This window comes from Leptosomus discolor, chromosome 6, assembly GCF_034619465.1.
Source record: "Leptosomus discolor isolate bLepDis1 chromosome 6, bLepDis1.hap2, whole genome shotgun sequence".
In the NCBI taxonomy this organism is placed as follows: domain Eukaryota; kingdom Metazoa; phylum Chordata; class Aves; order Leptosomiformes; family Leptosomidae; genus Leptosomus; species Leptosomus discolor.
Window position 1 is genome coordinate 60,561,135 of NC_141396.1, and position 27,654 is coordinate 60,588,788.

Genomic DNA, 27,654 nt, shown 5'->3' on the forward strand with positions numbered 1-27,654 from the left:
AAAAAAAAAAAAGGAAAAAAAAAGAAAGCAGAAGATGAAGGAGATTGCATTTAAAATAAGTATATGTGAATGACTGATTATCTGTATTTCATAATACACAGAAAAATGAGCCATCCTTTGAGCGTTAGAGTACTAATGGCCTTTGTTTGGCCAGTGACTCTCAATTTAACTATACTGTAAATGAAATGGAGAATGGGCACTTGTGCTCACAAATATTTTAATGCTAACAAGAAAAGAAGTATGTTTTTTTATTAGGGTAGAGGTTAAGCAGTTTGGCTTTGGAGCAGAGATGCTACATTAATTAAAGGCAGCCAGAAACCTGGCAGATTTTTTGTTTTCAGGGGTAAATCCTGCAAACAGAGGCTTGCTTCTGACTATTCAAACTGACATGAAAACCTCTGCCTTGTGTTAGTTACAGACATGGCATCCTTGGTTGGGCTGTGTCCCGTCATGGAAATACTGTGGTGTCACTGCATGTTACTAGCTGGGTTCCCGCTGTTAGCGTGTCTTTTAAGGTGGGTTTTGTCTCGTGGGCATGCATCATTGCAACCACTGCTTCAAGGACCGTATCTCTTTCACCTTCTGGATCTCTCATCCTCTTGAAACAGAGCAGTTATTCAGTGGAGAATGTGAAGTACATCCTTATCCCTGCCTGCCACTAATGATGGTTTGTTTTGACTGGGAAAAAAAAAATATAAAATACATATAATTACTCATCTGTTTGCCTCCCTTTCTGTCCCATTCTCTTATCTTGTGTGTGGGATGCGGTTTACTGTGGGCAGAGGTGGGCTCAGGTCTGGGCAACACGAGGCAGCTGTGGGAAATCCCGCTTGCGTGAATGATGGCTCGAAGAAGCAGGCTGTGGTCCGCTTGTCCCCTTGTAGCAGGCAAGGAACGATCTTTACCCCATGAAATGCCCATGTGGAAAATCTCTGACACGTGTCCCTCTTCCCCAGAGGGGGATATACTGGGAAGAAATCCTGGTCTGCCATGCTGGAGCTGCCTTTGCCGCAGCCCCCTCCTGATTCAGCCTTGTCTGGAGGAAATTACAGTTTTGCACCTGATCCATTATCAAAAAATATTCACTCGCAATGACGCTGGATTAACTGTGACATTTTACAAGGCCAGCTGGGGGAAGCGCTTCATGATTAAGAGAAGCTAGTTTCTATGCGAGCCGTGTGCTTTACTCTCCAAACTGTCTCATTTTTGGAGGGCAGCATGCGTATTTCTCACTTTCTGACAAGTACATTTTAAAAACAGGGCTAAGCTGCAACCAGTCAAACTTACTCCATCCCCTGGTCAAACAGAGTTGAAGAGATGCTATCTTCAGCTGGATTTACGATGCACTTGTGTGCTTGGGAGATGTTGTGTGATAACCAGCCATAGGTTGACCATTCAGGGAAGCGGTCAGATGACAAAAGGAGTCACCCAGCAGAAGCTTAGTGTGATGGGCTTGAGATTTTGTAGTTGTTCAGGTTGTTGGACCATGATGCATTAATTTAACCTTCTACATAGCATGGACAGAGGAACTTTATTTTCTGATATCCAGAGCCTGCCTTTTTTTCTACTGGGTACTCTTCAGGCTTAAAATCCGTTCCAAGATAAGAGTCTCCTTAAACTTGCTTAGCAGTCAGTAGAGCTGGAAACAGCTCGGTCGTCTGAGGAGCAAAATGATACTGGGTGTATCGGTTCCAAATCCTGCGGGGATACCCATGATGTGGCAGAGGCTGTTGCTACTGACGGAAAGCTCTGCCGAAGGAGTGGGACCAAGAAATCTGACTAATGAAACCTAATATCCACACTGGTGTTTGAGTTGAAAACCGTTTGCCTGAGCTCTTCTGCTAGTCCAGCATGAGAAGTCAGTGTGCTTCCAAGAGGAACTGTGGAGAAGTTGTGTCCTTCATCTAGGAGTGGAAGATGGAAATAAAAATCGGGAGATAAAAACCTTCTGATTTCTAGGATAATGAGATGAGAGAATATAGTATCAGGAGAAAATACCTGGAAGGCATATCTGGCTGATGCAGACGACTCCTCTGAAAAAAATTTTGTCAGTCCTTAATCTCCTACTGAGAGTACCCTGACTTTGAGATTCCTGTTGTGTCCCAGAAAACAACTTGCGGATTCATCGAGCTTCCCTGTGTTTTGAAATGCATAATAAAAAGTCGCTTGCTTTCTAACACTGCTGCGGCGTGCTCTGTTCTTGCCATCCCTTAGGTGAATGGTTTGCGAGGCTCGATTTCCCAAAAGCACTTGGTATTGACTCAGTCCTACTTCCAGAAGCCAAGGGGAATATCTGCTGAGGCACTTGGAAGCCCCTCCTGGAGTTGCTCAGGTCTGTGGGGACTTCCACATGTGCTTTGATCTTGCTGTCTGCCGCTCTGGGAAACAAAGATTTTGTGGAGAGCAGATAGTCAGCGTTCCTGAAGACTTCTAACTTCTCTTCTGCAGCAGCTGTCAGTATGTTTTACCTTTACGGTGACTATCCCCCATCCAATGCATCTTTGGCACTGCCTTTGATGTATGCTGAGAAGACGCGGAGGGCATCCCTGGAGCTGTGAGGGGGGTTTTCGGTACAGACGACCTCAGGGCAGTGGCTTTCTGATTTGCAGACTCTCCTACTTGATGAGCAAGAGGACACCCTGCAGAAGGGGTGCTGGGGAAGTTGGATGCAGCCATCAAGTCCTGGCACCACAACACTGGGTGCAGTGGGGAAGATGTCCTCGTCAGAGTGCTGTGCTCGAGTCCTCGAGTGACTTTGAGTCTCTGCGAGGAGGGTGGGTTACTCTGTCCTTCACCAGGGAAATTGCATCCACGTGAGGCTTTTCTCCAGTGGCACAAACCTGCCTTGCGCTGCTGCCAACAGCTCCTTGGATTCTGCGTTGGGAAGAGCTCTTTGGACTGCTGTTGTAATGCTCTCTCTCAACATAGCCCGTGTTTGCCTACCCGGTTTAAAGTGTTACTAGTTCCTGAATACAGAAACTATTTGCAGGAACTCATTAGATTCCCTGCTCTTGAGCACTACAGCTTTTAAGAAGTGGCTGCTAAAGATGTGGTCAGATATGCTATTGAAATTAAAATGCAACATGAATTTAATGTGAAATAGCTTCTCCTAAATGGCTGCATGCGTGTAGATATTCCTAATCTGGAGCGGAGATTAATTTTTAATCTGTTATATTTCATTTCAATGTATCCATGAGGCTAAATTGAAACAAAACAATATTATTCCAGGATAAACGTGCTCGCCTGTGGGTATTCAGGAGGAACGGGAGCCTGAACAGCTCTGCTGGCACAGCTCCGTGTGTGCACAAGCTGCAAACCGATTGCAGGCAGCGATCGTCTGCTGCGATTTTAAGAGGGAACCCATGATGTGGAAAATCCTTTGCAGCTGATATGTCAGTCATACCTGAGGATCAGCCAGGAGGGAGGGATAACAGCACGTTTGCTTCCCAGTTGAGGTTGAGCAGCTTGCAAAAAATTCGAGTAAAGCTGGAAATAAGCTGCTGGGACTTAATGGGAAATTGCAGTGCGGCATACAAGCGGTTATAATGTTGGAGAATAAGAAGTAAAAACACTGGAAAAAACCCTGCTAGTGCTGCTGATCTTGATCAGTGTCTGAAAAACAGTAAGACTGATCAAAATTTCTTGCAAACCACCGTTTTCTGGGGCGTTTGCACAAGGCCTGCTCTAAGTTAGATGGCTCTGCGGGAGGCGTCTCTGCAGGAGCCATTTGCACCAAGGGTCGTGCAAGGGAATGGGGAAATTTTCAAGATGGTTCTAGAAACTCATTAGGCTAAAAAGAAATTTAAATCTATGGTGGGTATAAATGGTCGCTGTATTTTCCCTTTTTACCATGCCTGAGCCAGGCTCCCCCACCTCCGCTTCTCATTCCTCACCCGCGTGCCTGGCTCTGGACATGCCAAACCAGAAATGCTCCTCCTTGACCCCTTCAGTCAAATTTTGGGATAGGGAGAGAAGTTCCCAGATCACAGGGGTTGAGGTGCATTCGGGATGCCTTCACGCTGGCAGAGGTTTCCACACTGCGCTGCCTCCTCATCCTCTCCCTGCCTGCATCGCTGGTGTTGTGCTGATGGTCCCAACCGACCAGTTGGCCTTGGTGCTGGTGTCCTTGCACCCAGTGTGGTTCTTGCTGGTCAGGGTGGAGGGATGATAGGTGCTGGTGGCACACGAGGTGTGCGGCCACGGGGCTCCTCCAGCCACTGCGCTCGCCTGTGTCCGCTGGTTGGAAGCAGTGTAGGAGGCCACATTTTCCTTGATAGGATTAAATAATGCTTTTTTTCTTCTTTTTTTTTTTCCCCTTTTTTTTCCCCCTTATCTTTTCATGGGGGACTGTGATGCTTTTCTGCTTCAGTTATTTATACATCCAGTCAACCCTGCCCGCTAGTGCCGGTCCCTATTTTAGTACAGCCCAGCTCCTTCCTTTGAGGTTGCCTTCCCCTGGTTTATTTTGTGATAAAATGAGCCCATCTTCACTCTGGCTTTACCTTCAGGGCTGTGAGTTTTCCAAGTTAGGAGCCGTGGTATTTTTCTCTTAGTCATATAGAGATGCTCAAAGCCCTGGTGCTAAACAGCATCGATCCAAGGACCGGCTGCCCGGGGTCGTGGGCACCTGTGGGAATTGAGTGAAACATCCCTTTGCTTTTGGGGTTTTGTATAAATCTGTTTTTCAAGTTGGAAGAAGAGCTAAAACTTATTTCCCTGTTTTGTTGCTTAAAAGCCTACAAACATGGCTTCAAGAGGGTGAAGAGGGTGGGTACAGGGCTGCAGCTGAAATTGCTGGTGGTGGTAGCAAAGCAGTAAAGTGCTGTGGGATCCCGGACTGTGGAGAGTCATCACACCCTGTGGCATCTTCTTGCCATCGGGGAATACTTTGTTTAATCTTAGGAAAACCCTCTAGGTGGTTTGCGCTGGGATGTCGGTGGTGGCACGCCAGGCATATTTCTTGTATTTGATACTGTGCTGTTTCACCTCTGATAGAAACTGGATGCTTTTCATCTAGCCCCAACATCATCTGTGCTAAAGTGCTTGATGATTAATATGATTTTTCCCCTGAATTCAGGGAAATCTCAGCAGAAGGTTGGAGCAGAGCAGGATGCAGCGGCAAATGCCATCTCTCCCTCATGGGGAAAGACCCTACTCCTTCCCTATTAAAAAAACCAATAATGGAATAATTCGTTTATGCTCGTAGCTGGTCAGAAATAACTTGCCCATCTCAGGAGTCTCCGTGTGTGTTTGCTGAAAACCTTTTTCAGGATGTAGGGCTCACTTTTTTTCTAGTTCAAGAGAATTGCATCCTCGCTGAGACCAATGCTGTAATAGTGTGTTGATGGGAAAGCGATCCAGGCGATTTGATTTTCTCTCGTATTAAACCTTACAGCAGGTTTACCTACTGGAATCGAGAGGATTTAAAATGAAAGCGGAGACGTTCAAATGAAGACAGCGTGCTGAGTCTGACGGTGATGGGAAACGACTGTAAAACATTAGGGATGGTAGACTGAAATCTCAGGCAGTCAGAAGACAAATGAAAAGTAAAGATAAAATGTTCCTCAGAGGTGTTAGCTTAAAAAAAAAAAAAAAATTAAAAAAATCTTGTGGAAGCAGTTTGATGCTAATGCGCACCCGAAAGATTTAGCAATTTAAAGAAAGAAAATGCTAAAAAAAGGAATAAAGTTCCTTATATTGTTTGAAAGGCAAGAGACTGCTGCCTTAGAAGAAGCGCCATTGGCATGTGTGGTATGTTCTGAAATTGCTTGGGAGAGAATATTGAACTGGAGGGGGGGGGGGGGGAATGGAGGGAGAGACTAATTATATATAATCTTAAAATGAATTAGGTGATATAAATGTAATGAAAGCAAATCCTGTTCCTGGAGAGACTTTTCAGTTTGCATTTTGATATCCTAGGGCAATGGCATGTTGCTCTCTGACAGACAACCATTTGATTTGGAAATATGTGAATAATTGGGAAGTGGAACCTCTTTGAATTTGTTACTTTCCCCTCTAGCGTTTGAAGGACTAATTATAGGAAGAGCTGCAGAATGCCCTATGCGGGCATGCATGCAGCCAATTTTATACTTTGCTGGTTGCGTGAGTCACAGCACTGCATCCTGTGCTCTTTGATACGTGTCCTTGCTTAAAAAAAAACCCTATATATTTGTTTTATAGATGGAGAGATAAGTGTGTTATACTCTGTGTTGCTGAGCCCTTGCTAAAGATACCTGTGGTAAAAAAAATGTGCAGCAGCTCTTGTGGTCGAGGCTGGGGATGAGTTGGGACATGCAGGTGGTTGGGTAGGAGTAAACTCACACATGGCTGATGTGAAAAGTGAGCGGCTGAAAGCTTAAGGGTCTTGGCGAAGCTTGTGCTGGCTGCTCGATTGAGAGGCATCGCCCTATTTGAAGATGATTGTAAAATGGGTCTGAGGGTCCTCCTGTCTGCAGTTCTCTGCTTACCAGTGGCCGGAGGCTGACCCCGCACTGGGCAAGAGGGACCATCTCCCCTTGCCCAGCGTGGCCACTGCCAATCCCCCAGATGGCATGAGCAAAATTGATGTGACTGACCCAAGCTCTCCAAGGAACAGAGAGGGTTAATCAGCTACGTGGCTGGTGCGAGGCACTTGGTCTCATTTATCATCGCTGCCTGTGCTCAGCCCCAGGATGGTGGGTTTGAAGGAGGGATATAGGGCCAGCATCGGGACAGGAGACACCAAGTGTGTGAATAAAAATACTTCTCAATCTGGAAAAAAGCAGTATTTTGCTACTTGGAAGAGCTCACAAATCCTAAATAATCATAGTGTATAAATGTACGAATGTCTTAAAAGAAACTTGAAGTCCTTCTCTTCCACTGAACATAACGTTCGTGATGGGAGCAAAACCACTGCTGGGTTGGGCTGTGTGGGGGGAGGAGAGAGGGACAGTTACCGCAAGGTGATGGATATAAAGCCACAAGCCTGTGTGTGAGATCTGCATTTCCCAAGCTGTGCTCAACAGCCCCGTTATAGTGTCTTACGTTAAGCTTTTGTTGTTTAGTTAGCATGGAAAGCTTGGGATCTTCTGACATTGATGAGTCAAATATTCCTAGTGGCTCATTCCTGACCTGATGTATAACCTTGGGCTTGGAGCTGTGCCTCCTCCTCCAGCTCTCCCCACCTGCGATAACTGGGATAACAACATTTGCTGCTGTTTGTAAAGCAGTGCTGGCATGGAGAGCTGCAAATAACCAGGATGCTTCGCTGGGCTAGGATGCAGGAGGCTCCACTCACTGTTTCAGCCGAGAGCTGATGCGTGAGGTTGCGCAAGACACGGTACATCCTTTGTCTTGCCTTCTTTAGGCAGCATCCTCTTTGGGAAAAGGCTAGTGCAGTGAGGACCAGATGTATGTTGAGCCCTTGGGGCCATATTGAAATGCAAATGGAAGTGAAATAGTGTATTACTTCCAAGAGCAGTAATGGTGGTGTAAAGATGAAAACATGGTGTTGGTAGACTGCGCATCAAAAGGGGATAGCTGGGTATCAGCCCTGACAATGCTTTATCCTGTTGGGAAACCTGCATGCGATGCAATGTTGTATTTGGGGTTTTGAGGTCATTGTTACACAGATTATTTAAGCCTGGATGCATTTTTAGCTGGACTTTGTCTAAAGAATAAACATAGCCAGGGCTGTTTTCCAGTCATCAGCTAAACAGCCAGATCGAGGGCTTGAGTCAGCGATCCTTGCAAAATGTTACTGGCTGTCTTCAAAAAATTTTTCAAACACTTTTTGCTTTTGAAAACGTAATTGTCCATAGAGTGATGCACGTTATTTTTACTTTGCAAACGATTCTGGTGCCTGGACTCTGTGTGTGTGTGTGTCTTGGCTCCGCTTCTCCCTTGTGTGTACGGTGCTCTGCTTCCTACATGCATCCATGTGTGCCTGAGATCGCAACCTAAAGATGGGAGTAGTCCTCTTCCAAGAATGAAAGAGCTTAATTATCTCCTGAAAAAACAGTGGCACAGGGACAGGAGTTATATTTTTGCTACGCTAGGGAAGTGTGGCTTGTATCAGCGTAACTAACATGTAGTCCCTGTCCCACTAGAAAAACCTGCTATAAACAAGGGACTCCAGCTCTTGCTGCAAGGCTTGTGGGTCTGCCCTTGTTCTTGATTCAATCCAGAGAGCGGCGTTTCAGTAGAAACTCCACATCGTTCAGATTTCGTGGCAAGAGAGCTAATCCCCATTAGTTAGCCCATGCTAGAATGTACCTTTTATGGCAAGCAAGACAATATGTTAATTCCTTGTTATGATGAGATCAAAGGTAGTTGTGAGACGCCAGCTTGGACCGACCACTATGGTAACTTCTCCTCTCTGCTCAGATTTTTCAAAACTGTGTGGTGGCTTGTGGATATCTAATTTGAGACGTTTTAAACGTCTTTTGTCCCCTCAAGAGTGAGGCACCTTTTCAAGACAGCTTAGGCTGGCTACTCTGCATGAAAATATTTACTCCCTTTGAAACTCTTGGTCCACATCTTGTTCCAGAATACAGCCAGACAGGCACAGCTGCTTCCTCTGCTTCAGTGTAAAGGTCACTTATGATGTGTTGTTAATGAATAATTACTACTGCATGCTTCCCTCTTTAAATGGCAGGGGCATCCTTGCTACATAAAACATTAAAAACTTGTTAAGATGGAAAATACCAATGAACAGATGAAACCCCTGTGCAAAATCTCTGCCCATTGAGAAATGGTTGCAAGCATTGATCTGAAGGGGAGTGGGGATGGGCTGTGGCAGGGAGGAGCTTGTGGAGGCGTTCTGTCCTTCTCCCAGCAGCTGTTGGCTCCAAATGGCATTTCTGGGCTGGAGGCAGTTGTTCGAAGGGATTGGGTTCCTTGAATCCCAACATGAAAAGAAATGCAGACTGTCTGGATAAGTCAAATGGAAATCAAGAATGAAGTCACAGTCAATAATATACTGAGTTTGGTTTACCAGTAGCTGCTTGGGTTTTGCAGTGTTTGAAGTATTTTTAAATAATGTTTTTTAGTTTGAAGACAGTATAGGAATGGAACAATGACCAGACTGGGCCAGAACAATAGCCCACACAGCCCGGTGGCCTGACCCCATCTGTTGCCAAAAGATGCCTGGAGAAGAATGGCAGAACAAGCAAGTGCACATGGTTCTTCTTAAAACGTTATGGGGCATCTTCTGAGAAGGGGTTCCCCACACCGCCTGCCCTTTGTGTGAGGAACCGCCTTCTCCAGGTTTGTTTTGAACCTGAATCCCACCAGCTGTGATTGTTTCACCCTTCATCACTTGTTTCACGCTTCGTCGGTTGTCTCAGCCTTGCAAATTAGGGGACGTCTTAAGAGATGGAGGAGATTGATCAGCAGTATTATTCTCCAGTCTTAATTCAGCATTAAGGACAGCACATCTCTTAGCGCTCACCAGAGGTCTCAGGATAGCTAGAAAGACAGGTTATGTTTTCCTGGTATTATTATATTAAAGAAAGCGAATACTGTATTAGAATATTTATATTGAAAAGCTTGAACTGTGACATGATACCCAGGGGAAATGTCTACATGTAGTGGTGGGCTGAAACTCTCCTGTAGTCTTATCTTTGCTCCAGCCTCAAAAAGAAAGATATAAAAGGTGGAGAGTTTCCCATCCTTATTGCTGCCTTGCCTGGGGCAGATGTGTTCACCTCCTGTGGAAGCAGATGGACGGTCTTGAACTCCCTGAAAAGTTATTGAAAGTTTTGTTTGCTCTTCTCAGAGAGCTGCAACACCTTACCAAAGTTCAGGAAAATTGGCTGAAGAGCACTGAGACCTCTGTGTTCAAACCTGGTGGGTAGCTCGGTGGTTTTATTGCTCAACTGTCTGCCGTGACAGTGAAACTTTTCACATTGCCTTGGAATTTTTTATTATTTTATTTAGTGAAAAATGGAATTTATTGGTGGTATGTCCTCCATTTCTATTTCTGCTGATTAACGGGAGTGAACAGTAATGTCTCATGCAGTACCTTTTTATTAGAGAGCTGGGAGTAGTTTGCACACCTGTGTCCCTGGATATATCTGAGAGGGGGAGGCAGGGAGAAGGTGTGTTCAGGGTTGCAGTTTGCTTATCTCAGTGTAGCTGCCAGGCCTCTGTGTGTATGTTCCTGCAGGCACCTCTCCTATCTTATGACTGATGCACATGAAGGTAAACAAGCAATTATTGCATCTTGCTGATGAAGCTCTTGAGAAGGAAGGAAGGGGTTTGACTGCAGCCTAAAATGATCACGTAGCAGGTTATGGAGGGAGTATTTGAAAGATTTTTGCAGAGTGGTTTAAACAAGGATAAATTGATCCTTGGTTGCCCTCTTACTGAAATCTGGAGGAGAAGGAAGAGAAAGAAACGTAAAGCATCTTCAGGTTTTGAAATGGTTTGCTCTGTCGAGGTCAAGGTCTGACCTACTCTGATCTCAGGAAAGGTCTCTCCACTGCGTGTTCAGGTTAGTAGAGGGAGGATTTATGTAATATGATTGCTTAGAAATTCAGCTAGATCTTCAGATGTCAGTGCCTGTTGATAGTCGTTTTTGTCTATAGGGAAACTAAGATATGGCAAGTCAGGGGGTGACTTGGGACAGTTAGTGGCCTTGATGGAATCAGAATGGTGACTTTGGCAGCAGAGTAGTGCTGTGTGCTGTCCATCCCACCTGGTAACACTGAACATGATGAGAATCACCAGGGACCAAACATCTTCTTGTCACCGCAACAGATCTGTAATTGTGGCTGACAAATGTATACTGAGAGACCCAGCTGTCTCCATTATAGAATCACAGAAAGGTTTGGGTTGGAAGGGACCTTTAAAGATTTAAAGTCAACCCCTGCTGCAATGGGCAGGGACATCTTTCACTAGACCAGGTTTCTCAAAGCCTCATCCAACCTGACTTTGAACACTTGCAATGATGCGGCATCCGCGACTTCTGTGGGCAGCCTGTTCCAGTGTCACACCGTCATCATCATAAAAAATTTCTTCCTTATGTCCAATATAAACCTAACCTTTTTCAGTTTAAAACTTTGGTCCTGGTCCTGTCACTACAGGCCTTGCTAAAAGGCCTCTCTCTGTCTTTCTTGTAAGCCTCCTTTATACATTGAAAGGCTGCAATAAGGTCTCCCCGGAGCCTTCTCTTCTCTTGGGTTCTCATTGCATTTCCCATGATAAATCACTGTAATTAGTTGTGGTGTCCCTGAAAGCGCCCAGACAAGGGCATCTCCGTCTCCTTGTTCTCATACATCAGCATCTGAGTATGTGGGATCAGCATCAGAGATGGGCCTTGTGGAGATTCCCACCTGTCTGAGGTTAGGAAATTATCTAGGACTACAATACTGAATCTTGGAATATTACTTTATCTTGTTTTACGTGATGTTGGAGCCTGGTCACCATGGGAACAGGCATCTAAATACAGGCGTCTAAATAGAAAGTTGGACTGGAAGGGAATGTACCCAGTTTCTGGGGTGGAGCTGTTGAGAAAGCTTGGACACGGATGGAAGGTAAGTGCTTCTTCTTCCATGCCATGTGCACGCTGTGGTCCAAAGTGATTTAGTCTTCCTTATGGCTTAAGAAAACTATGGAACACCAGGAAGGGGAAGACCTGCCCAAGAGCGTGCAATTATTTTATTGCTTTCCACCTGTGAAACAGGCAGAGGTTCCACTTGCTAGGACAATCTGCTCAGAAACACTTTTATTTCAAAGTGGAATCCAGATGCTGGTAAGTGCATGTAATCAAGATGAAAGCTAATAGGTGACTTTACCCAGCCTATCCCCTTTACATAATATCTCTTCAGCATCTCTTTTATAACTTCTCTTTAGAGAACCATTGCAGTTATCCAGCAGTTTCTTCCGTGCCTTTCATTATTGTAGCAGAAACAATCACTGGAAATTGCATGATGGTATTGGATTGTGCTACATTCCTTCCTCAGGTCATTTGATGGAGCTTTTTTCAATAGACCCAAAGGAGAAAGGTACATTTCTGTAAACATGAGACAAGTCCTAGATGTGCTGTAGCCACTTGGGAGAAAACTCCATTGTAAAAGAGGCTTTTAAAATTGCTCGTGTGGGATTTGCCATTAAGTGTGTAAAGACCGGAGAAATGGACTTCTGATTTGGCTGACAACTTGCTTCTCATCTTCCGAAGAATTTTAGGAATGTCTTTACTTCCTTTTGGAGGGCTTAAGGCTAGTGTGTGATTGCCAGGGCTAGAGAGTTGCTTTTCTTCCTGCCTCCCTTCTCTTTCAGGATAGGTTCAGCTGCCTTTGCATGCTTTGACTGAAGCTTGTTAACTCTTGAAATACCAGTGTACACTGGGAAAGAGGCTTTTAAAAGTCAGTGGTTTCTTCTTTTGCAAAACTCGAATGATCTGAAGATCTAGGATGTAATGTAAAAGATGTTGCTTGCTTCAAGAAATTGCCAAGTATTTTCATACATACTGCTGTGGGCTGAACTGAGGAAGCTCTGACTGGGATATTGTAACACATGCTTGTCCTTCATCAGTGTAGCACTGGCTATAAATTGTGCTAGTGCTTGTTTGTGCGCTGTGCTTTCATCATATTCTTACCTTTTGAGCTAAAATGCACCAGGGTGTCAGAGCTTCATGGTTGCTTACACACTGGGGAATGCATGTCGGACTGGCAGCTAAAATTTGCATGTTTTATTCTCTACAACATGGAGAAATGTGAGAATTTTGTCATACTATACTTTCTATAATATGCGAATGGTCTTTGCCCAAAAGGGCTTAGTTACCCATCAGTACATTGAACCCTCGAGCATGCTGTAGGGAGCCGTGGGCTTTGCTGCAACTCGGGGCTCTACGTAAAGAGCTGAGCAAGCATCCCCTGCATGGTCCCACAGCATTTGAAGCCCTTGGTTCCTTTGAAGCAGAAGTTTGGTTTTCTCAGGTAAATAGACGCTCCAGTTGGGATCAACCAACAAACATCCATCATCACGTTGGAACTGGGGTTTGAGCTTACGTCTGGTAAGATTTTCTATCTGCCACTGCCTGCCCTTCAACTGGCTGGCAAGGAGAAGCTCAATGCCTGTAAAGCTATGGAGTAGCAGGAAGGTAATCTTAGAAACCTGATTTCTAGATAGAGAGAGTCGTCATCTACTGACAGAGTTATTAAATTAATTCTTCCCACTTGCTCATGTAATCTGCTGATTAAGTGAGTCATCTCTATCATGTATTTGAATTTTGGTCAATGATGGAGTTTAAAAGAGTGATTTTGAACCCCGTCCCACAGTTCAGAGTGACTGTGCTTTTTTATTTCCTTTCTTCCTTCATCCTGCTGAGAAAACTGCCCAATTCCGAGCTTTGATTATTCAAGTGGAAGAGGGTGACAAGAAGACAAACAAACATCATTTAGTTCTTGGGGGCATGCTTTCCTGATGCTTGACCTTTTGGACTTCCAACATCTTCTTGTCCATTTACATGCATTACAGTTTTTCCAATTACTAGTGAATTAAATTTGGAATTGTGGTATTTGGAAATGTCAAGCAGAATCAATAGAAAAGCACTTGGGGCCCAATCTTAGTAGACTCAGCACATTTTAAAGCATATTTGAAATGTCCCTGCTGATAAATCTCAGAGGACCACATGTACATTATGAATTGAGGTGCTGCCGTTTGGGTACCGAAGCTCTCTGCGGCTTGCCAGGTGTGCTGTGGTGTGTTTGTTAGACAGACATCGGTCTCTCCCTGGAGAAGACCTTAGAAATCAGGAGCTCTAAAAAGTATTTCTGCTGGTGGCAGTGGCATGGGAGGATGAGGATGGTGGGATGGAGCAGGCACACGTGAAATGTCTATTGCCATGTGGTTGTTGCTGTTCTTTAAATCTCTGTACTCCACAAGGAGATGCTCCTGTATCCTCATCCCTTTGCCTGGAAGGAAATTTCTTTTGTAGGCTTGCTTTGAAAGCTTTTCAAAGCTTCACTGTGTGGGGGAAAAATATTTACGAACATACGTGATTTACTTCCTCCTCCCATGCTCTTCAGAGACCTCATGCTGGCTCCTGAGGAGAATGGGAGAGAACAAATGATTATGTTTTAAATGTCATTTCAGAATTTGCTGCATATTTTACTTAGTGATTTGTGGCATCTGGTCAAAATCTGCCCTCTATTTGATTTTAAGGAGTGTGGTTGGAAATATCTTAATCTTGTCATTAAACTCTAATATTTTCCATCACTGAGGCTGCAAAGTTTGGGGGCTGAGACAACCTTCTCGGTAGCTTATTTGCACAGTGCTTAGCCCACAAGGGTCCATTTTTCATGCCAGAGTAGTCATTGCTGTTACAAGCCAGATAAATGGTCTGCTTAATGCTTTTATAAATGCACACTTCAAATTTAAGAAAAAATAATAATTTCAATAACTATATGCTTGTTTGAAAACTTGTGGTCTGGGGGGAAATCAGAGCCTCTCATCTATGGAAATCCTGTATGAAGCAAGGCATTTTCTTGGTGTAGTGGTGGAAAGCAAGCCAGGAGGTGTCTCCTGATATGCTCTTCAGGAGATGAGGATGGAGGAGTGGTCAGCATTCACCTGCTCCACTTGTGGCAGAGGTCCTGCACAATGTGGCATCCTTGGGGACGGTCACACATGGATAGTCGGCAGCTCAGCATCTCGGGAAGTTTGGATGGGTGATCTGCAGCTTCACCACCCTGCAGGCTGTCGGTGGCAGGGCCCTTTTTGGATGTGTGACTTTGTGTTCATCGAGGCTGACTTGATTTTGTTTTTATCCGCTTGGGTGTAGCGGAGGAGTGTGTATCTGTATAGAGAAAAAAAAAACAAGAAAAAGAAATTTGGCCTTTTTTGTGTGTTATTACTAATCCAGTTTGAGCTCTGCTGTCCAAATTGCCTCGTTGGTGACCCAAAGTGCATTTAAACATGAACTGCAGAAGCACCACGGCATTAAATGCTTTTGATTGATCTCCCTGATGGTTTTATTAAAGAACTAAAACCTTTTTTGGGGAGACAGATACAGTTAGCAATGCGAAGGGAGAAATCTAATTACATTTTGGCTTTGTCCTTAACTGAAATGGTACAAAATAGGATTTTTCTAATGGATAACTAAAATGATCTCTTCTTTAAATAAAATATAGAAATGACCAGCTGAGTTCAAGTCAAAAATGCACTGCTTCCAAAAATTGATTAACTGCTGGCAACGTTTCTGTCCTGCTGCACACCAGTCCAGCCGGTGACCTGGCCAAACCTCCTTGGATCGCTCTGCCTGGCCAGAGGAATGATTTACTAAACCTTTCCCTGAGTGATCCTCCCCTTTGGGCCAACAGATTAATCTCATCAGCTCTGTGTGTGTGTGTGTGTGTGTACACTCCGTATTTCACTACATTGAATAATGCTGTCATCTTGCTCAGCTCCATCTTCCCTAAACAGGAATCTGCCTGGCTTTATGGACTTTTAAGGAGCTGGGATGCTGCATGTCCTTCTCCCAATCCTTCTTCTATCCACCCTATTTGACTTAAAATACCAGGGAAATTATTCAGAAGAATTAAACCTTTATTGCGTCCTTTCCCCAAGCTGGTAGTAATGACTTTTAAAGCATCTTCCCTATATTTTACAAAACAGGTTTTACTAGCAGTTTGGGGGAAAATTCTAATAAAGATCTAATTCTTTTGAGTAATTTCCTTGTTATCTTTCACTGACTTAAGCCCAAGTTAAAAAAGAGATATATGGGGGGGGGGGGATTGCTACACAGATGTCCGTGGAAGCTGTGAAGCGTGAGTCATGGTGTGAATATAGAAGCCCTGAGTTGTCATCCCTGGTGAGCAAGGAGAATGTATTTCTTAATATTAAAGTTCCTTTTTTAATTTTAAAAGAAAATGACTTAAAGCCTCCTGTCCTTTTGAGACTGGTTGTCAATGGCATCATTGCAGGTTACCATGGCAATATATGCTGAGATAATAGATTAACAGCCATTGATTGACTAGAAAACTTAGAGCTCTTTTATCGTGGGATATGCCAAATGTATTGACAGAAAACAAAATTCAAAGTAATAGCTTCCCTTGGTGTTACACCGTTGCTGTTCCTGGTCTGCATGGGCCTGGTTTTGCCTGACCTGGCTTAAGAACCAAAACACTTTGCAGTAGTCGATGATTTACCAGTTGGGTTTTTTTTTAATTAGCCAGGGCAGTGCCCATCCCTTCATCCAGACAGCTGGAAGGGGCAAGCCCTGCATGTTTGATCACTCCGTGCCTGGGTGTACGGTGGCCATGGAGGTCTCCGAAAGTGGGGTGAAGTTTTGGCTTGCGAAGGGGGCTCTGCAGAGTCAAGGAGGCTTGTTTCTGTTACGTGGGGCTCTACCGTTTCAAAGCTTTTGTGAAAGAACAGGAGATACAAGCAACGAGTCTTTAAATCCTCCTGTACAGTTATGTGCTTAACCGCAGATGTCATCGCTAGTTCGATGCTTTGCCTAAAAACGTATTTAGACCCTATTATTTAAGTACAGCAGGAATGAAATCACCCTGCTTGGGGAATAAATGCTGGAGCAACACTTACTAATTGTGGATTCATTATCGACTCTGTAGAGATGCAACTGGGTGGTCTCTCCAGAGCAACATTTTCCAAACTTTCCCAGTTGCAAGCCTTCCTCTGGCTTGATTTTGGGATCCAAAATGCTAACAATAACTATCGGAATTTCTGTAATTTGCAGTCCTGCACATAACTTCTGGGGAGGTGCCTGGGAGAGGGAGAGCTGAGGGGCAACAGTCCTCTTTCCCTGCCTTTCCCTCGCTACCAGTGCCTCCCAATGTGCTCCACATGTGCTTGGATCATGGTCCCCCCACTGAAGGATATGCCAAAACGCAGCCCTGGGTTCGGAGGTGGCAGGTTTAGCATCCCCACAGGCGCTGAGCAATGGGAAGGGGCAGGAATGAGCCAGCGCTGAAATGGCTCATCCCAGCAGATGCTGTGCCGCAAGGTGAGCACCCAGCAGCCTCTTCTTTCCCAGCTCTGCTCAACCATGCCAGGGTTTGAGGGATAGCTCTTGAAAACAAACCCAAACCTCAAACAAAGGGCCCGACTTTCATAATCACACATGCAAGAATGCATCTGCAGTTGCTTAATTGCTACATGCAATTACCCTCCAAATTAGAGGGCAATTACCCCAATTCAGTGTACAATCTCTGTCATTTTATATTATAAAATTACATGTACAAATAGCTATATAGGGACACAACTCAGTGTTTGCAAATAACTTCAGTTGCATACACAGTTTCATATATAAAGCCCGGTGGTTTTGACAGTTAGGCAAACAGACTGTCTGGTAAATCACTCAGTGTTTATGCAGACTATTTTGACACATTCCATCTTTTCATATATACTTTCATTTTAGGTTTTAAAAAGGGGACAGGCAGAGATAAAGAGCTGAGATTTATAGCAGCCTTCAGCCTTGGGGAAGATATTCCCTATGTATCTAATTATGAGTTAGGAGCCCAGCAACTGCTAACACCTAGACCCGGAGTTGCTACACTGGATCTTGGCTATAATTTAGTAGCTGTTGGATAATGACACAGCCTCAGTGATCTGTCAGCAGCTCCAAATTAGGAGAGCAGAGTTTAGTCTCAGATCAGCAGGAAGGTCCCATGCCTCAGCAGGCTGAAGTCCTTCAGTTCAAGAGGACCCTTTTTAATGAGCTCCCTCTGTGTCTTGCAACTCCCAAGTAGAGGAGAGAGGTCTTCCCATGTCGCACAGTGTTTCAACTGCTCTTCCCATCATTACGTGCCTCAGATAGGTGCTGGGGGTCTTGCTCGGCAAAATCCTAGTGATGCTTCAGTCATCTGGAGCAGAAAATTGACCCAAGGGAATCGGCGTAATGATAGTTTCTCAGGACTGAGGTCAAAAAGTTCATTTCCAGCCCAAAAATGGGTGATGGTGGGTAGCCTCCCTCTGCCTTCATGAGGTATTGGGAGTTATTTGGGCTCGGTGTTGTTTTGTGTAAAGGTATTTGTGTGCGGCTTTTGTTCGAAGAAGGTGTTAGGAGTAGCCACACTGTGTTACCCCTGAAGTGCTAGGTGGGTGCCGTGGGATGCCAGAAACCCATCTGCTCCTGCAAAGCCTGATTCTTCCTCAGATTTCGATTTCAAACAGGACTTCAGACTTTATCCCTTAAATGTCTATTTGTGTATCATGGTATCAAAATGTTTAACATTTTTGCCCAGCCACTGGTACCAGGCTCTTTTCCATGGAGAGAAGTGGGGCTGATAGCAGGCTGCGCTGCTGGAGATGCCACGCTCCTGCCGGTGTTCATGCTCCTGGTTTCCTTGCTGAGCATTTTCTGCAAAGCGCTGCCTATGCGGCGAGGCAGTTCTGCCTGCAGTAGTTTCTGCAGACATGGTTGAAACATCTCCCCTGCAAAGCGCATACGTGTGGCGGCGGCCAGCAGATCCCACCTATGTTTGCACCTCTTTCCTGTACCTAACGGGAGTCCCTGCTGGGTAGAAACAACTTTTTTTTTTCAACTTTTGCTTTGTGTCTCATGGAGTTGTTTGAGGTGAGAGGGGAACGGGGGCCCAATGAATTAAACCAAATTCTGACCACAGTCTTCCAGCGCTTGCTTAGCAAATGTTTTATATCTCGTTACGCCCAAGTCCTGTTGACTTTCTGCCAAAAGCTAAGCATGGGTGTCCTTACCAGGCAATGCCACCAAATGAAGGAGGTCAGGAGCTTTCCTACCACGTGCTGATGCTGACGTGAGAGGGATGGCAAGAGCATCATGGGGAGGGAAGTGCAGGACCAGGAGGACACAGCCCCTTTAGTCCATCTCAAGCTGTGGTTTATGACTGCACCCAAAGGCTTTTGTTTCAGGAAAAGCTTTCTGTTGCTGAAATTAATCCTGTCCCTTCCCTCAGCTGCTCAGGTTTGGTTCAACACATCCCTTGAGCCAGGTTGTGCTGCTCGGTGTTGAGGGAAACCCACTCAAGTCCAACCAAACCCTTCTTGCGCTAATGCATCAGCTGTGCCTGGTGGAAGGAGATAAGCTCTTCCTGCCCCCATTTTGGGGCAATACCCTCTGATTTTTCTTGCAACTTGAAATAAGAAGCAGGACAGGTTGATCTGTGCCGCTTCCACCTGTGTTGCTCTGCAGAAGTGTCCAGCTTAGTTTTTCTTACAGACCTCCAGTGGCCCTTGGGTGAACGGGCACTTCCATACCCGTTGCCCAAGAGCAGAAGAGGAGGCGGTAAAAACCACATGGCTTCCCAGAGATGCAGGAGCAGAGCTCAGATTTCCTCCTCTTAGTCACCACCGCCCCACCATTCTCCCTCAAAGGCACAAAACCCTGTTTCAATTCCCCCTCTCTCCGTTCAGTTCAGGGTTTTAACACAGGGAGTGCAGATAAGGCAGTTAGCTACAAACTTTGGTCTCTGCGTGATCTGTTACAGAGCGAGGTGTGAGTGTTTCTTGATGAGCTAAAGCAGCAGGTAAATTAACACCCAGTCCTGGAGCCATGCCCCTTCCTGCTGAGACCGTCTTGGGCACAAACAGAAGAGTTTCTTGCATTCGTGAGCACCCAGCAGGATGATGATCCTTACCAAATGGCTTTATAAAAAGAAAGCGGGTAGCAAACACGCAGGTTTTTAAAGTGTCTTCTTAATGCAGACATCCTTAGGAGCTGTTTTAAGGAAAACGTACGTAAATTTAGTCATCCAAAACTTTATACTTGCTTTTATTCAACTCGTCTAAACTTTGACAGCAAGGAAAAAACTGCGAAAGGCCTTTTTCCTGGCACGGTTGCTGTTTGCAGAGTTGGGTTTGCGTGTTTGCAAGCAGATCTTAGTCTTCAGCTGAAACTTGTTCCAGAAAAGACAACTGTCTTGGGGGAAGGGAGCCTGGGCTCAGCACAGGATTTAGCAGCCTTGGTTTGCTGGTCCCAGAGCTGATACAGCTCCTACTTCACATCTTTTTAACATTCCCTTTTCAAAGCACAGTGGAAACGTCAAATCTCACCGCAGCTTTGTGCATTGCATTGGCCCTCGTTGCAGGTGGAGAAAACAGAGGCTACACAATATTGCTCGAGGTTACAGATGGAGGTGGCTGAGCCAGGATTAGGTTCTGGGGCTGTTTCCCAGGCAAATGGTTCATTAAACCTTCCTGCTTTCTGCGAGATGGGGTTGGGGAGGGAAAGGAAATGTCTATCTAGGGATTCAGTTTGGGATGATGGAAATGATATTACAAAATGTATTTCAAGGACTGGACCAGACGGCGATAGTGAGTATTAGCTATCAGGTGTCAGCTGGAAGCCATGTGTAGTATTGCAATGAAGCTAAGATAGTTACTTATTTCTTTATAAATAAAAAGATATCACTCTCCCTGCATACAAGACAATGCTGCTTCACTTTGTTGCTGATTTAACCAGTATTTAGCAAAAATTCTTAATCTGCACTAACAAAGCGTGGTGTAAGTACCAAGAGAACGAATATCAAGGCTTTAACAAGGAGTGTCAATATTGACACTGTTCTGTGTTGAGGGATATTGGTAGGTTGTTTTTATTATGGTAAGCAACTTGTCAGAAGAAAACTCAGATGGAGCTTTGCAAGTGCCGATAAAACCTGCAGGTGCTATTGAAACTGAGCTCTTGTTCGTGTGTGCTTCGAATATAATTTCCAGTTTCAGAAGTCAGCTTTATGCCTTTCTCATGTCCCTCCTCCCTTGCAGTCTCTCCCACGATGCAGATTAAACCTTCATCCCAAAAAAGAGTTATTGAAGGATTGAACACCTCTTCCACTTGCAAAGAGATCTTCCCAGTCTGATGAGTTTGCTCCATACCATGAAAATTACCCATCACTGACCAGGTGTTGGTATCAGGAGCAGGTTGGACACATCACGCCTCGCTGTGCAGAAACCATGGTTTCTCCTGCAACCTTCTTGCAGTTCCACTTCCACTCCATGCCAGGTCTGCTGCACTCCTTGCTTGATGCCTGTTGGCAGCAGAAGGTTGATTCCTTACAGCAGATGAGGCTATATTATAGCTTGAATGCAATCTGTATCTCAAGCACTGTTTCTAATGCACTGCAAAACTGGAGGTGAATCCTGCCAACAGGTAGCAGCAGCTTGGAGACTTGGCAACTTGAGGAGTTGCAGGTTGTGGAAAGGCAGGTCAGGCTTCCCCCAGCATCCTGCTCACTTGAGACAAGTTGAGTAATTGTGGTGTGTTGGATCTTTAGTAGGAAGTAATACTCCCTTCTCCAGCTGGGTGTTTTGAGGGTGCTTACATCAGTAGTGGATGGGTGTTCAGGTGTGGAAACAATGAAGCTACAGAAGATATTTGAAGCTTGGAGCTGATGTCTGTTCCCAGGCTGGGTGTTTTCTCTGCTGGCTGTAAGCCACATGCTGCTTAATGTCTTATGAAAACCTTGTAGAGACCTTTTAGAAGTGGCTGGTTAGCCATGTTGAGTGGGAATCATGGGCTGGGTTGCATTTAGGTCAGCCAGACATGGCCCTGACTGCCTTAATCTCAACATAAAGGCTGCACAGCCTTTGGAGAAGACAGAGTCATGAAAGTACTGCAAAACTTTCCAGCCAGAAACTGTTCTGCGCTTTGCAAAGGTCTGGCTATTCTGAGAGTGCAGCACTTTCATTTCACTATCCTGTGGGACCCATTTGTGTTTTCTACTCAGTTGTCAACACATTTTATTGGGATACCTATGTTTTCCATGGTTGCAATCCATCAAAATAATGGCCAGGTCTGACCTTGCCTTAGGTTGGGTAATCCCAAAGAGAGATGGCTTCAGGGCATCTCAGGATTTATGAAAGCACAAGCTTCATGGTACCTTTTCTGGTTGCATGCTTACGTGTCGTGTGTTTGCTTCATTCTTCTCATTTTAAACTAATCCTCAAAATGCCACAAAGCAGAATATTTCTAAATGAAAAGAGGATTTCTGAGGCTTAGGGCAAAACATGTTACCTTCAGATATCAGTGTTCCCTTTCTTGACTCCATTTTTAATGGGTGTCTGTAATCGTGTTTCAGTGCTGTGCCATGGTTTCACTTGGGGCAGTAGGTACTCTAGGGCCTTTGGTACAAGACTGTAAAGGGGGAAAGACCCACAGGCTGTGGAGACTCCTGTTGGAGGTGGCCAAACATCCATTTGGGGTGGCCAGAGTTGTTTGGGGAACAGAGTTGCTTTTTGCTGAAGCTCTTGCTCGGGTGGAGAGGCAGCGAGAGCTGTGTCAACTGCAGCTAAAAACATGGCATTTATCGTATGGAGACTTATCCAAATAAGCCTGAACTGGGAGCTAAGTGAGGAATAGGCACTGGTGTGGCCCTTCTCTGCAGGATGAATATTATCTGTTCTCAGTTACATCCCACCCACATAAGAAACCATTTATTTTTAGGTGGTGTTTCCCAAAATAGTGGTGGAGAGGGAGGGTAATTCTGTTTTGTGACATCCCAGCAAGTAGCACCCCAAGAGGTTGTCCTTCCTAAGCCCAGCTTCTGTGGTTAGAAAATACTGGGTATGGGTTGCCTTGTACATCCTCCCATTAGGGTCCTGTGGTTGAAGCACTGGCCAGAGGAGACCTAGGGGTCCTCTCAGCTGGGCTCTTGACTTCACCATGAGCTCCTGTTGTGAGCCTAGGCAAACCTGACTGCTCTGTTCCCCACCTCAGACCAGCAAAGGAGAATAACCCTCCACACCTTGCTGAAGCTCACATCGATGAGCTGCTTCGCTCCCAGGGAGGCAAATGCATGCATCGCTTAAAAGCACAGCCACATGGAGGTGTGTCTCCTGGGATCTGTTTCTGATTTGGCTTGACCATACTTGGGGTTTGAATTTTTCTTCAGGACCGGGCCGTGGGGAGGCTGAGACAAGGGAATGCATTTACTACAACGCCAACTGGGAGTTGGAGAAGACCAACCAGAGCGGCGTGGAGCGCTGCGAGGGGGAGAAGGACAAGCGGCTCCACTGCTACGCCTCCTGGAGAAACAACTCAGGCTCCATTGAGCTGGTGAAGAAAGGCTGCTGGTTAGATGACTTCAACTGTTATGACAGGTAATAGCCTAACTGTTTTTTCTGAATACAGGTTTAATTGTTCCTCTGAGTGCAAAGGCTCATGATTTTTGCATCGAGGAAAAGAAAGTCCAAGTCAATTGGCCCATTCATCCCCTGTAATTACTTCTGTTGCTAATGTAGCTCTCAGAATTGTCACTTATCTGCCTTGACTTTCTAAATAGAAGCTGCAAAAGGCACTTTTAGCGGTTTTTGTTGTGGTTGTTTGTTTTTTTTCCATAGCAAAGCTTTGATAATTCTGGCACGCGTTGAAAAACGTGTCCTGTACCATCAAATGAAGAGCAATATGTTCTTCCAAGAGCATTTGGCGATACAAAGGAAAACTTGGAATCATTTGGAGCTCTCTAGAAAGTCACAGATATCTGGGGGTGGTTAGAGGTTGAGATATTCTGGCATTTGTGATGTTGCAAAAAGTTTCACTGTTCTTCAGCTGAGTTAAGAGATAGGCCAGGAGAAAGAGTGGGGCAGCAAAAGCGATACGCATGTTTGTGTGTCACTGCCTGTAGCAAGCTGAAAAGGAGCAAGGTTTTGTAGCACAAAGACTCCAGCCTCATTAAATACCTGGAAAAATAAACTGGCCTTTTCTCATTTCCCTTGATGCAATTCTACGGAGGGGAAAAGAATTACAGCTAAAGAAAATAGCCCTCTGAAGTTTCACAGTTTAAAAGGACAACGTTCAGTAGCTCTAGACTCAGTGTTTCTGTTAAAAAACCCCACAATGACCAACCAACCAACCAACCCACCCAAACCGAACCCTTTCGATAAGGATTAACAGAACGTAACATTCTGGGATTTCCTAGTGTAGGTTGATCTCACCTTTATGCAATTGCCAGCTGCGCATCTCTGCAGCTTCTCATTCCAAAAGTTTTAGGACATCAGGTCCTAAGGCCTGAGGCTTAAGCTGAGACTAGATTTGTCCCATGGCTGCAGAGTTTTCTGTGTTTGGTGCTGTACACTATCCCTGCTTTTGTGCCCGTTGTCTTAGCTTATCCTGACTGTGAGTCGTTCCTCATCTTCCTTCTATTATTAGCACTGGGGTTACTTTCCCACCACACCTATTCCCTTGCCAGTTGCATAGCCAAGCTCTATATATAGTTAAATTTTTATTCTTTCCCGATAAATCAATCCTCCTTGGCCCATTAGTCATCTTAATGTCGATCCTTCTGAGAACAGAAGGTCATTCTTGTTTCCTACTTCCAAGCAGAAGTGTTTACAGTAAACAGATTTCTCCTTTCAGTGCCTGCTCTCGTATACAGTGACACTTGTATTGTCACTGAGTGTCTCTGTGTGGGGATGTAGTGGTTCTTAAACTTTGTCATAATGTGTTGCTCTGTTACAATGGTAAAAAGTTTCCAGGGCTCCTCACAAGCCTTTTGGCAGCCTCAGGGTTGAGCATCCATTATCCTTCAGCCTGATTCTTCAAAGCTGCAGTTCCAGAGCAAAGCTAAAAGATCTTCTGAGAATTAACAAACAGTACAAGTGTTGAAAGCAACATTTGAAATAAAGGTTAGCTTTAATTAAATAAAGGCTGTTTAAATGTCTTTTTTTTTTTTCCCTTCCCCTGGGTGCCCTTAGCAGTCTTTCATGCAGGTGGTGTGCATCCCAAGATGGCAAAAATGGCTAAAAAGATGATTTTTTCATCGATGATGCTGTGCTGACACCCTTTTTTGTCTCTGTCTTCAGCACCTTTGGATGCTGAGCTCCTGGGTGCAGCCTCGGGAGATGCACCTATACCTGCAAAAGTGTCCCCTGGATGCAGGGCATGGTCCTATTCTGCCAGGCTGCAGCTTGTCTTCAGCACAGGCAGCATGTGCTGGTATGTACCAGGCGCTGCCTCCTTGTTGCTTGGAAGGTGAAAAATTCAGGAGTGCAAGGGTTGGGACGTTGAGGGTGATGGCTTCTTACTCTGCTCTTTATCTTAAGGAAACAAGAACGTGGCACATGTACATTTAAGGTTGTAGGAAAAAGGTACTGTTTAAAAATCGACTTGCGTGCTCTTCGTTTATTTACGCAGCCCCACCGGAGCGGTGGTGTTCACGTTCCCTTGAAGAGCACGTGAACCGCTCTGAAGCGTGCCCTCGCTGCCATAGAAAAATGTGTCATTCTCCCCCACTGTCTCATTTGTAATATTTGCTAAGTATAACATGTCATATGTACCTGGATGGCTGCCCTGAGTGCACACCAACTCAAAGACAGGGATAATGAATTGCAGATGTGGAGCAGGCTGTTTTCACTCATTAGCTTGATTTCTTAACCAACAGATTTAGCAAAGGATGTGTTTTCTATTGAAGACTCCAATACTGATGCTGTTAAATCCAAACGGCTTGTTATCTGATTTCACGAAAAAGCATCTGGAAACATTGCTTAACTTGTTGAAACGTCTTTGTTCATTTGAATAAGTCAAATAGCTGCTTTTTTTTCTTTGAAGTTTAAAAAAATAAAAGCCTGAAAAACAAACCAAGTCCTTCCCAGCTGAGACCTTGCAGGAGACATTTCGGCTATAGCCGCTTTTTTCCCCCAAAAGGAATAAAGCGCTGAAAACTGCCCTGTGTTGATTGAAGAGGACGCTTTCCATTCTTCTCGTGGCAGTATGTCAGTGATACCACAGAAAGGGAGGCTTGGCATGGGTTCATAAATGAGTAATAATGTCAAACACATATGATTGTTTTGCTACTTCCTCCGAGTGGTCGAAGGAAGGAAGTTATGCATATAATTTAGCTGGGCTTCAGGAAATAGTTTGATACAGTTCTCTGAGGAGAGCAGCTCTGCAACCCTAATAGCTAAAAGCAGAGGGTGCCATGGAAGGGAAGGGAAGTGGGCATTTAAGAAAGAGAAAGAAATGACTTCTACAACACTGCAGAAGTCACTGCACTTCTCTTTTGGCATTGATCTGTGGGAGAGGGAGGATGTGTGGAAGCGGAGTTGGTCTGATCCATGGAAATCTCCTAAAGCCCTGCACAGAGTGGAAGGAAACCTCAGTGCTGAGAAGGCTGTAGTGCTACCTGGATAACGGGCAAATACAAAAAATGAGAGCTGCAACGTCATTTTCTTGAAGGCTTTTGTGCAGGATTAAGTTTTTTAAAGGAGAAGGAGATAGCATTTGAAAATTAAACTTCAAAAAAAACCACCCCGCACCCCAAACCTTCAGCCTCCCTCCTGCCTGCAGCAGGACTGTTGCTGCTGGTGTCCGGTGCCCTTCTAGTGCATGGAGTTAGTGATGCTTGAGGCTGTGAGGGCAGTCTTAGCTCAGCCCTCGTCCTATGTGCTTTATGGCCCAATCTTTTAATTGCATGATCAAATACTTCTCTCCCGTGACAGCATACATAGGGGCTGCGGGAAAGACACTGTTCAGGGAATGAACATTTCTCCATCATTTTTCTGCGTCTCATTCAGTTAGTGGCAGGGGCTGTTATTTATTACTCACCATCTAATGCCTTCAGTACATATGGAAGCATTTGTTTCCTTTACGGTCTTTTCAAGAGTCTTTGCTATCCACTGGGGTATTGGAGTGCCCAGTTGTTTTCTGTAAGAGGAGACTGCCGATCTGTGCAGCGCAGGAGCAGGCGAAGGCGCGTGGAGAAGACAATTTGGGGCATGTCGGCTCCCAAAGACAAGAGGCAGGAGTTGCCTGACTTTGTTTTTCTCTTTCCTTCATTGACATGTCTGTCCCTCCCTGACGCAGGCAGGAGTGTGTAGCCACAGAAGAAAACCCTCAAGTATTTTTCTGCTGCTGCGAGGGCAACTATTGCAATGAGAAATTTACCCATTTGCCTGAAGTCACCGGCCCAGAAGGTGAGTGACTGGGTGGGCGGGGAGTTGGGGTCTTTTCCTCTAGACTTAGTTTGTGGTGACTTTGAGTTGTTGGATGTTGAGCAAAAAATACATCGACAGGGCACACAGTACCATTTTGGTTACAACGTCCAGAAATCATTCTCCTGCAGTTCTTTAAGAATAGTTTTTTAAGGTTGTTTCACTCTGTGAGTAAAGTGTGTTGTACCAACACCTTGGATGCCATCAGTAAGGATTAGGTTTTCTTTAGGGTGGACGTTCACAGTGGGATATTACAAAACAAAATCCTGCACAAGGGCAAGATGGCAGAGTGATTTATACAGCATGGATCAAGACTCAAACTCTTAAAAGGTATTTGGCACCTTCATTAATTCTCATAGGTCACAGGTCTCCAAATACCTTGGGCATCTGAGATTTTTGCATTTGATCGCTATTTTGTTGGTCTGGGGATTGAAAGGGAATGGATGTTTGTGTCAGCTTTCAGAGTTTGTGGATGTACTTCAAGGAAGAAAAGTAATAGCAGGTCCTTCTTCAGAGGCTAATAGAAAAATGATGTTTCTTTTAGCTGTATGCTTGCTAAAGTGTCATTCAATAAAAACTCTTAAAGCAGGTGGATCTTTTCCTTAGGATGGTTTCTTTTGCTATCAACTACCTACATTTACTGAGATGTTCCAGTAGACCGTTATCAGATTTTCCTGGGCTTTCCTGTTAGGTTTTTAATTGTTTACATGGGTTTTATTATCTCCTGTTATTAATGTACCCGTAGCAACCTAGTAGCAAATATTCTTTGTCTCACAGTTTTTTGTTTAATTTGGAAAGTCCTGCTAT

The 27,654-nt window shown here is 44.8% G+C and overlaps 1 protein-coding gene across 1 annotated transcript in view; it reads left to right on the forward strand.

Moving 5' to 3' along the window:
* ACVR2B (activin A receptor type 2B) overlaps positions 1-27,654 on the forward strand; it is a 96,643-nt gene that overhangs the window by 54,160 nt on the left and 14,829 nt on the right. The window contains exons 2-3 of the mRNA XM_086466773.1: positions 22,812-23,019; positions 26,720-26,829. Of these exons, the coding sequence (XP_086322899.1) occupies positions 22,812-23,019; positions 26,720-26,829 (318 nt within the window). The remainder of the gene's footprint in view (positions 1-22,811; positions 23,020-26,719; positions 26,830-27,654) is intronic.